Consider the following 11,393-nt stretch of genomic DNA (forward strand, 5'->3'; position numbering starts at 1 on the left):
CTCTCAACCACTGCGCCACCAGGGAGGCCCAAGGGATGCACCTCTCTTGGGGCAAAACTCTTTTAGTCATTTGTAGGTTGAATTAGCGACTAGTCTTTGATGGGGCAAGATACTTTTCTACTACCCCAGGGAACTGCTGCCAACCCCTAGCAAGTCTCCCAAGCTGAACAGCGGGCACTGGCTCCAGATGGGCCTGGACCAGGTGGTCAGGGATGCGCCCAGACCAGGGAGACTCTGAGGGAAGACAGAAATCCTTTGTTCCTAAATAATGAATCTTCTTTAACAGTAATAGATCTCTTCTTCGGTGCTGCCTACAGAGCAGGCAGCATCTCCTACCCGGGATCATGGCTACCCTCAGACCACTCGTGAAGCCCAAGATGGTCAAAACCTGATGAACCAAGAAGTTCATCCGGCACCAGTCAGGCTGATATGTCAGAATGAAGCGGAACTGGTGGAAGCCCAGAGGCATTGACAACAGGGTGCGCAGGAGAGTCAAGGGCCAAAGGTTGATGCCCAACATCAGTTACGGAAGCAACGAGGAAACAAAGCACATGCTGCCAGTGGCTTCCGGAAGTTCCTGGTCCACAGTGTCAAGGAGCTTGAAGTGCTGCTGACGTGCAACAAATCTTTCTGTGCTGAGACTGCTCACAACCTCTCCTCCGAGAACTGCAAAGCCGTTTCGGAGAGGGCAGCCCAGCTGGCCACCAGTCACCAATCCCAACGCCAGGCTGCACAGTGAAAAAATGAATAGACAGCTCGTGTGCACATTGTGTTTGTGTTAATAAAACCATGAAACTTGGCCAAAAAAAAAAAAAAAAAAAAGACACACCAGTAATAAAAAGCAGCTAAGGCATCTAGCACTAATTGCCAGGCACTCTTCTAAGCACTCACCCTACTTTACAGACAAAACTAAGAAAACAGAGAGGTTACTGTCCAAGGTCACACAGCTCTGAGCACTGGGCAGAGCGAGGACTGAAGGAGAGCAGCCTGGCTCCAGGCTGTGCTCTTAAGGATAAATTAGAGCTGCCCCTAGTCCCTCCAAGGCAGTCTTTTCAATTCTGATAAGTGTATCCTCTTAAGTTTTATACAAAGAAATCCAGGTCAAACAGGCTGTCACTTGACCCAGAGTTAGTTGGGGGCGGGGTGAGGGTGGTCAGTTCTCTGGGTTTTGAGGGGAATGAGAGTCCGGTGTTGAGATCTGTGCAGTTAGTTGGGACTAAGGCCGAGAACAAAGCCCCTCTCTCTCCTGCGCCAGCCTCTCCCAGGGAGGGAAGTGTCTTTTGTAAGTGGGGTCCCCAGCAGGCAGTGTCTGAAGGTGGCATGGCTGTGCCCACAAGTCTCCTGTGTTTGCCTCCCTGCCCACCTCTTGACCCTGTTTCTTTCTCAGGCAAGCTCTCCCCAAATGGTGGCCAGATGGTGCCCAGCAGCTGCTGGATTCCTCGCTGCCCTCCAGCCCTCTAGCCCAGAGGCCAGCGCTTCTCCTGACCAGTGTCTTGGGGTTTACTCTTCTTGGACCAGCCTGGGCCACATGCCACCCCGACACCAACCAGTGTGGCTGCAAAGAGCATGCAGATGAGCTCGGCCCGGGCAACCCCTCGCCCTTGGAAACAGGTCGGTGTGGCAGCCCTGCCTGGACTGCGTGGCCTGAGGTGGGGAACATCAAGGCGCTGTGATGGGCCTGGCAGAGACGGGTCAGGGCAGGAAGAGACACGGACACCCGCATTTACCCAGAGCAGCCTTGCTGGAGGAGACCCGCTTAAAAGTGAAAGCATTTGCATTCTACGGCAACACTGTTTCATGTGCTGCTGTGAAGTTAAACACAGTGGTGGTGGTCTGGGCACTTACAAAAACAGCCATGCTTTTCAATAGTGCGTTGAAACGCTGGAATTCACGGGATGGCAGGTCTGGAGCAAAGACCTGGAGTTCCACTGCGGCTCCACTAAAAGTAAGTCCCTGGGCTGGACTTGTTTCCATCCTCACAGAAGGGGAGCCTCACCTCTGCCCTCCATGCCTCACAGGCATTTCAGGGGAAATATGAATGTGGAAGTGCTCAGCCCTGTTGCAGGAATGTTCAATTCTGAGCAAAATCCCTCAGGAACTGGGGCAAAGTGAGTATGGTCAGCAGTCAGTACAACAGGCGACAAGTGCAGGGGCCTCTAGGGCCTTCGAGGATGGGATGTCACAGGCAGCGCCGGGCGGGAGCGGAGACCAGAGGGCCACAGAGGGCCGGCTCCTGGGCTCGGGGGACTGACAATCACAGCTGAGAAAACTAACACATATTTCACAGACTTCATACTTCTGCATCAGGAAACGGCACGAATGATCAGGTCTAAATAGAACAGAGAAGCACTGACCAGCCAAGAGCCACCACCTGGACAGGCCTGCGAGCACAGCGGGCAGGCGTGGAGCCGCACATCCCCGGGGCAGGACAGCTGTGGACAGAGGCATATTCCTGGCAGGCAGGGGACAGTCGGGCCAGCAAGAGATTTGAGTGCTACCTCAGGGGACCACCCACTTCAGAGGCCCTGTAATTAGGAGACACACAAAAGATGGTGACACAGTACATGGAGAGAGCTGAAAAGGGTGAAAAGACCCGACTGCTACTGTGTATAAAATAGATAACCAACAAGGACCTACTGTATAGCACAGGGAACTATACTCAATATTTTGTAGTAATCTGTACAGGAAAAGAATCTGAAAAAGGATATATGTGTATATATATATATGTATCTTGTGCTGCACACCTGAAACTCACATGATATTGTAAATCAACTATACTTCAATAAAAACAGAAGACTTTGAAAAAATAAATAAATACATAGAAGATCCAACTGCGCGTGTCTGCACTCGGTCTCTGCAACAGTTCGGAGAACAGGCTGTGCTTACCTGCCCAGGCCAACCCTAATCAGAAGGCTCTTCATGGAAAAGACATCCAAGACACCAGACTGTAAGGAGGAAATGCACCAGTGGCTGCTGTTCGCATCTGCAGTTTCAACACGGAAGGTAACCACTAGTCGGGGTTCGTCTTGTAAAGCTGCCACAGAGGTCTGGGGCTCCCCGAATCTGGCTGATGCTTGGGGTCTGCTAGGGAACCACCTTACTTAGGAGGCCTCGTTAACAAACTTCCTTGGATGGATTTTGGGACAGTCCGTCTTTAAAAGAGCTGCTTCTGAGGGATCCAGATGATAGTCAAACTACCACAGATGAGATTTTCAAGGAGCCCTTGTGCTACTTTTAAACCCTAACGTGTGTTTCTTGTATTTACTTGCTACGCACATATAAACATCACACTATTCTTTTCCAGCTAATACGGATTTTAAATTCTGCTCGCTACACCAGATAAACTTCTTGTCCATTGGAGTTATTTAAGGATCTGATAGAATCTTCTACGATCCTTTCTCTCAGAGCATTTATAAAATGCAAATATCAAATTTTAAAAAAAGGGGGCGGGGAAATCCCCTGGCAGTCCAGTGGTTAAGGCTCCGCATTTCCACTGCTGAGGGCGCGGGTTCGATCCCTGGTTGGGGAACTAAGACCTCACAAGACGTGTGGCTCAGCCAAAAAAAAATAAAAAATAAAAGGCAAGTATCCGGAAGACTGTGTCTGCAGGTGTGATTATTGCCATCCTTCTGGGTGGCTCCAGACTTAAAGCCATTTAAAGTCAGTTCCAACATGTCTCCTCAGAAAGAGGCTCCCCAGACCTGCTGAGTGCTGGCTGAGGGCTGTGGACTGAAGGTGTGAGCAACGTGTGGACCAGCCTACTCTGGCCAGAGGCCATCACCTCCTGGAAGGGCAGCGAAGACAGCCACCACACACACAGCCTACCAGAAGCAGTTTCAGCCTTGCTGTAGTTGCTGGGCTGTTAAGTTCCACAAGGGCAGGGATCTTGTTTTGATCCCCAGTGTACCCCAAGCTCCTAGTACATTGCCTGGCACACGCTGGGTGCTCAATTAAAAAAAAATTTTTTTTTTAAATGAATGAGTCCATTCCTTCTCACTAAGCGATAGCAACTTTGCAGAGTTTTGTTGATGAGGTGGGTTCCCTTCATCTCCAAGCTGGTGGCCTCCAGAAGCTGACCTTCTATTCAGCTGGGAGAAAGGGTATGCTGGCGAGGACGTTGTTAAAGGTCAGGCTGGCACTATGCTGTCCTCAGGAAGCTGGAACCATGGCTGCAGGCTCTTGTCCTCCCCCAGGGCCTCAGAAAATAAGCAAAGGACATGGAAATGCCCCATCTGCAGCCAGGTCCTGCCTGCTGTGCAGGCCACGGATCACAGACGTGAGGCTCAAGATCCAGAAGCCAGGGGCTCACAACACAGGGCACCCCTCCACCTCGACCTCTGTGAATACTAGTTCACAGCGGAACAACACGTATCCTAGGCCTTTCTTCTCTCAGTTCTCATTTCCTCCCTCCTCTGCCCTGGCTCTGAATCCCAGGTGCTGCACTGACCAGGATGGTGCATGAGAGCCCTGTGGGCAAAGGTGATCCTCAGAGTAGCAGCACACAGGAGCTCGTCAGGAAGGCAGACTCTCAGGCCCCACCCTAGACGTGGCTGCATCAGAATATGCATTTTAAACAGGATTCCTTGAATGGATCACATGCACCCGAGACTTGAGAAATACTGCCTTGGAGCATACGATCTTCATGGAGAAAATGACCATCTTAGCTTTCTAGCTGCTGCTGAAACAAATGACCACAAATTTAGTGGCTTCAGGTAATACTCATTTATTCTCTGCATGGCTGTGGTCAGCGGTCTTGGTGGGCTGGGCTGGGCTCTCCTCTGGAGGCTCAGGGAACACCGGGCTTCCAGAATTCGGCTGCTTCTCCTGTTTCCACTCGGCCCCCTTCGTTATCAGAAGAGCAACTGAGCGTCTTCTCACACTTCGGACCCGACTTCTGCTTCAGGCTCCCATGATCACATTGAGCGCTCTGGACGATCCAGGATAATCTCCCCATTTTAAGGTCAACTGATTAGTAACCTTAATGGCATCTGCAAAGTCCCTATTGCCATGTGGTGCAACATAAGCACAGGTGTGACACCAGAAGGCAGAGGTCATGGGGGCCCAAGTTCTGCAGTAGGTCCAAACCCAGATGAATGGTCTCAGAAGGGCACCCGCAAGTGCTCTGAATGCTCGGTCATCTCTTGTTAGCGCCTCTCCCTGCCACGCCTCATTTGGTTCTTCCTGCCTGACCCTTAGTTTCACTCCAGTTGCCACTGCCCCCCCGCCACCCTGCCATACAGTCTCAACACATCTCAACTCCCTCCCACCCAAGAGAGCTCTTATCTGAGGGTGCACATAATTCTGCAAGAAGTCCATCCTTTCCACACCATCTCAGCTCTTCTCAGCCACCCAGAGGGAAGATCACAAGGAACAAGGCTAATGCCAAAACAAGATGGCACCCACGCCTGCCACTTCATGTCACCCCTCATTCTCCCTCGGCTCTGGCATTAGAGACCTGGGGCTCTGACCTGCAGAACAGAAGGGGCACTGGACACTTGAGTGTCAGCAGAAGGTCTCTGGGAGCTCAGCACCACCCCAAGGTCACCTGAGCCAGCAGCCCTGCATACTCTCCAATTCCAGACAGACTCATACTTGAGTGGATAGAGTGGTCCTGTCTTCAGGCAAATCCAGAACTAACGCTAGCCTGTCACTAGCTGGCTGGTCACCAGTCAAGTCCAGTTTTTTCTCATGAAGGCCCTTCTGAGTTATCCCAAGGCCACACAAATAATCTGCAAAGAGAGGGTTAGGAGACATTCTCTGCTTTGGTTTTCATACTTAAATATCAGCCCTTACCAGTCTTGACTCCCTAGTGAATTCTGACTGTTTCTAAAAAGCAAGCCCATCCTCAATGGACAAATCCTGCCATCCGTGACAAGGGTTAAAGGCTGTTCCATGCTCCTGAAAGCAAATCCAAAAATCATTCCCAAAAAGTTCTGAAGGGACTTATTTGAAGGACAAGTCACTGGAATGTGAGGAAATTGGTTTGTTCAAAAAGCAGACACACTGATCTCTGTGTGACCTCCAGTATGAAGGAAGCCCTCCTGGGAACAGATTCTCCCTCCCTGGAGTACCAGTCAGCCGCAGGCCGGTCTCAGGGAGGCACACACGAAGACCCACTGCTCAAAACACAGCTCCTTCTGTGCGGGAACCAATGGAGCTAAAAAACTCTGAAACCAATGTAGCAAATTCTGTTGAGCCTTCTTTAAACTCCAACTTGACAAATTTATTAAAGAAAAGCCAAGGGAAATTAAAAATCCCACATGGATGAGAGTTTCAAATTCACCCATTTGTGACCCCCGCCCTCACACAAACCTGCTGCACAAGGCCACAGGCAGCCAGGAAAGACTTTCAACTTCTTCTTTACCACACCCCTCCCAGTGATAGACAACCCGTCAATGCAGCAGCAACACTGTACTTACCCTGTTTCCAGTTACCAGGAAGGAAACACTCCCGAAAAACCTGAAACCTCGAAAGGAGGGGGAGCCTTTGGAAACTAACACTTATAAACATCTACTACCTGTTGGCGTGGCATATATATTTTCTCATTTAATCCTCACAGCCCTGAAGGGTGGCAACACCCTCATTGTACAGTTAAAATGAGAACCGCAGCTCAGAAGGGTAAGTACCCTGCCTAAGATTTCCAAACAATCAAATGCAAATCAGGATTTAATGCCAACTTTCCCTCCCTCTCCTTCCACAATGAATGATCGGGGATTTCACGTGAATTTCTCTCTTCCAACAGACTCTGGGAAGTCCTCCTCACAGACTATACCTTCAGTGATAGGCAGTCCTACTGGATTTCGGGAAGAGGACAGACCAGAGCCTTTCTTATCTCACTGCTGCACGTGGTGGGGAAGCTACCACTAAGAAGGGACAACGGGGCTTAAGTTATAGGACGAACTACACACGTTCGAGCTAGGGAGAGTTTATCTTGTACAGTTTATCTTGTACTAAGACACTATGATACAGTCTAAGGCTGAGTATGTCCAAATTGGGATTGAACTATACTGTAATTTGTTCCCTCCCACCCATGGAAGTGATCAAAGTGAAATAAGAGTTCATTTGTATAAAAAAATTCCAAGTGTAAAACAGCTTGGAGATCTACGGAAACTAACACATAATTTTCTTTGAGCTAGAATATATAACATACCTGTTGAATTTTAAGTATCAGCTAAAGTCAACTGACAGTTGAATCTTCTCCATCCAGTAATCAAACTAGTGCCAGACTCAACCGCTTGAGGATGCAAAGCTGATTGTCTTTAGTCCTTTGTCCCCTTGCTATTCAAACTGTGGTCTGTGAATAGCAGGCTAGGCATCACTTAGGAGGCTGCTGAGTGTACAGAATCTCTCCTATGGAATCAGAATCTGCCTGTTAACAAGATGCCCAGTGAAGCTCTGAGGAAAACCTGAAATGTAGCAGAAATGCAGACTCAAAGCACGTCCAGGGCTCCCTTCATTCCTAGTCACCCTTTGCATACAGACCCAGCCCCTTCCCATACTGACTGTCTCGGGGGACCTTTGGAATAACCCAGGCCCCCCACCTCCCTCACACATACCTGCCATCATCTCAGAGCCTGTTCCCTCCTAGTTTAAGATCTTCAAGAGACCACATCTCTTCATCTCTTTATCCTCAGAGTCTGGCAACTCATTACCTGGCCCACAGCAGGCTTGGGATAAAGCTGCTAAACTCCCCTAATTTCAACACAAAAGAGAGCCAGGAAGAGTTGGGTAGGTCAACTAAGGTCACAGGCAGTCAGGGGCCAAGCCACGACCAACCTTCTGAACCAAGGAGGCACAAATGGGACTCATGTCTATGTCCCTTTTTTTCTTTCTTTCCAAAACCCACTCACCAATTTTGGATATCTCAATTCTTGTCACATGCTCTGAGAACTACTTTGCTTTTGCCTAAGCTCATTAAAACAAAAATTCCACCCACACTATACTTCAAAAGATACAAAAATACAAATTTAATTGAATACTGAATTTAATGATATGGATTTCACATGAGCCAAAGGTGACAGCTGCTGATGACCTGTTCACACTTGGCCAACTAAAATGGTGTCCTGGTTGCAGCCCATGACACTGCTCTGCCATCACAGCATCTTTTCTCCTTCTTTTATACTCTTAAGAGATAGGGTAGGTTTGCTTTATTAACAACTCCAAGAATCATTTTCTTCAGTTGCAAAGGAGGCTTCTAAAATGAAAATCTGTTATCACTAAGATCTTAGTGACAGAGCAAACCTCCCAATGGGGCTGAGTGACAACTACCAAAGCGTTCAGGATGCTCCTGGGCCACCAAGGCCCATCTGGCCAGTCAAGGCCACCCAGAGCACTCATGTTTCCTCCAGACAGCCATTCCTGAGCCAGCTGGGTTGGGTCCCACTCGTCCTGGCTTGCACCAACACAAAGAAAACCTCAAGAATATTAGCCTTGCCTTTTTTTAAGGAGAAAAGTTAACAATTTTTAAAAATGGGCTTTGAAAAAACCACAGACCATGTGGGAATCACACCTTTCTCAATAGAGGAGAAAGTAGCTCACATTATGACAAAGAATCATACCAAACACCTCAGACTGAAGGAGGAAATATTTCATGACACTAACCAGACAATGCTGAAATAAAACTGTTTGGTTTGAAGCTTTGAATAAGTTCCAAGTTTTTATATTTCACAATTTGTAGAGTCCACAGTCTGCTAAATAAAAGCAGTAGTAAGATTTCACAATTATACAATTTAAATCTTATGAATTTAATTTCATAAAAATTTAGGTGCACATATTCTTACTGGCTAACCTAAAAATGCAGTTTTTATCTATGGTCTAAAATACTTTAATCTTAATACTTTAAAAGATTTAGTTCCATCACTGAAAATAATCCCATCACTTTGTTTGTTTGTTTTTACATATTTTACAACAAAAAGGTTGTGCTCCTAGTCATAAAGATCCATAGACTAATTCAGCATGTAAAAAATAATTCTACAAAACATCCAAGACAACCTTTCAAATCCACTTTTATTTTCCTTTTTCCTGCTCACATACAGAACTTCTCCACACACTGCATTTCTTGCAGCTATAAAGTCATTTGACGTTGGTCAGGTACCATTTTATCCCCTAAAACTTTGCTGGCATCAAAATATGACAGTTAACCAGTGTTAAATCTATAAAATATTTACATAGCACAGCACATTAAGCTTTAGACACTTGGCAATTAAGCCACATAAAAATTGGACAAACCCCCATCCTACATGTTCAGAATCAGCTGTTCACAGTCCCTATCCGGTGACTGTACATCGTTCAAAAGGCAGCAGAGGCAACAGGCAGTTACTTTGAAGGATACCAAACACTATGGTCTGGAAGCACATTATGATGCTACCCCAGTGTCATGTACCACTCCACCTTTCTCCAAGGCGGTCTCATAATTCTGGAATGGCAGGTCCAGCTGATACAAAATGAAGACAGACAACACGTTTACTCTGTGGAGATATCTTAACTCCTACTATGGACGCATGGTGATTTTGAATACAACTCGTCCTAAAAACTTGTCACGATCATCCTGGTTTTTTAGGTTGGGTGATCCATCAATCTTGCACTCAACTGTGACTTCGTTTATGTCATTTCTATTATCAAAGATGAGCTGGATGGCAACTAATGGCTGCAGATAGCTCCCCTGGCAAATAAAGGAAAATACATTAATTCAAATTCTGCAATAAATTTACACTTTATCAGGAGTTTGTTTATTCTGTAAAATTAAAAAAACAAGATTTTAATTTAATAATTAGATCTATTATTTTTTTTATCCTCTCCCTTTTTTTCCCCCTTAGCTGGATATTCATTTATTTTCACTTTAATTTTTATTGATAAAAGTGTTTGTGACTATGAATTTTCCTCTAAGCACTGCTTTAAATGTATTCCATAGGCTGTGATTATGTTGTGCTTCATTGTTTTTTAGATATTCTGTAATCTTGGTTTGAGTTTCCCCCTTTCCCCGAGAGTTGATTAGAGAGTTCCCACCTCCTCCCTCCCTCTTTTGGAAGGGCCCTTTTATTTCAATAATTTCTAGTTTTCCTGCATTGTGATCACAAAGTATTGTTGTAATATATTTCTATTTTATGAAACTTGAGCATGCATTTTTTATGATAAAGTTTTGTGACTGCTCTGGGTGTCTGAGAAGGATATGTATTGTATCTAATATCTATATATCAGTATGTTTGATAAACATGCAGAAGACCTACCTCACTGATTATGTTACTTAGGTTTCTAACATCCTTACTTATGGTTGCTGTGTGACTTGGTACAAATATACTCATAATTGTTTTGCCATCACTGTGGTTTCTAAATACAATTCTTCACTAAAAGGAACTAGGGGCTGATTCCAGGGCTGAGGCAGGGAAAGTACAAGAAGAACCTGGAACATCTTGTGGTGCCAGAAAGTAAGGAAGTGCTATAGGAATCAAGGGAACATGTCTAAAGGACAGAGGAGGCAGAACCAGCCTGAAGGTCTCCCACCAGCCAAATCTGGGACAACATTAGCACCAAAATAAATGATTATAACATATAACCCCTGAATTAAATAAGAATCCATGAGAATATACTGATAAAAACAAACAAACAGTGGAGAAGGAAAAGCTCTTCCTTAGAGTGGAATGTCAACTAGTAAATGGAAAAAGAAAAGATGAAATTAGAAAAAACATTTGAGAACAATTCTATTAGTAACTGATTGTGGAAAGAATTGACAAGTGCTAAAGTTATAGGAGAAATAATTTTATAAATTCTCCAAGTATTCTCCCCACATGATACTTATTACAAGGAAAAAAAAGGTATAACTTTACATCAGGGACACCTGGCTGACACCACCTTAACAAGGTTAACATCACCATTAATGGGACTCAACACCACGTCCCTCCTGATATGCTATTCTGAAAAGGACATAACATTTCTTCTGAGGCATTCCTGCCGAAAATGTACAACCTACACTTAATCATGAAAAACATCAGATAAACTCAAACTGAGAAACATAAACCAACAAAGTAAGCCAAAAAAGGCCTGTACTCATTTCTGAAGAGCTCAAGGGCATGAAACAGACAGATGCAGGAACTGTTCCAGGTTATAGGTGACTAACAGTGTAACATCCTAGACCAGGAAAGAACTTTTTTTTTTTTTTTTGCAATAAAGGACATTATTGGAACAACTGGTGACATTTCAACAAGATCTGTAGATTAGATAATAGTACAGTATCAATGCTAATGGTTATATACGATAATATCCTTATTTTTAGGAAATTTAATGTAAAGAGCATTTAGTGTAAAGAGGCACCATGTTTATCACTGAGTGCCAATGATGCCTATATATATATATATATATATATATATATATATATATATATAGAGACTGATAAGACA

At 45.4% G+C, this 11,393-nt stretch overlaps 1 protein-coding gene and 1 pseudogene across 1 annotated transcript in view; one reads left to right on the plus strand and one right to left on the minus strand.

The window, feature by feature from the left end:
• Positions 1-344: 344 nt before the first annotated feature.
• LOC103068386 (60S ribosomal protein L32 pseudogene) lies at positions 345-1,673 on the plus strand (annotated as a pseudogene).
• A 7,316-nt stretch (positions 1,674-8,989) lies between these two features.
• Positions 8,990-11,393, minus strand: part of ATP1B3 (ATPase Na+/K+ transporting subunit beta 3) — a 42,302-nt gene continuing 39,898 nt past the window's right edge. The window contains exon 7 of the mRNA XM_007446959.1: positions 8,990-9,661. Within this exon, the coding sequence (XP_007447021.1) occupies positions 9,491-9,661 (171 nt within the window). The 3' untranslated portion in view covers positions 8,990-9,490. The remainder of the gene's footprint in view (positions 9,662-11,393) is intronic.

The sequence above is a fragment of the Lipotes vexillifer genome, unplaced genomic scaffold (assembly GCF_000442215.2).
Source record: "Lipotes vexillifer unplaced genomic scaffold, Lipotes_vexillifer_v1.1 scaffold40, whole genome shotgun sequence".
NCBI classification, from domain to species: Eukaryota; Metazoa; Chordata; class Mammalia; order Artiodactyla; family Lipotidae; genus Lipotes; species Lipotes vexillifer.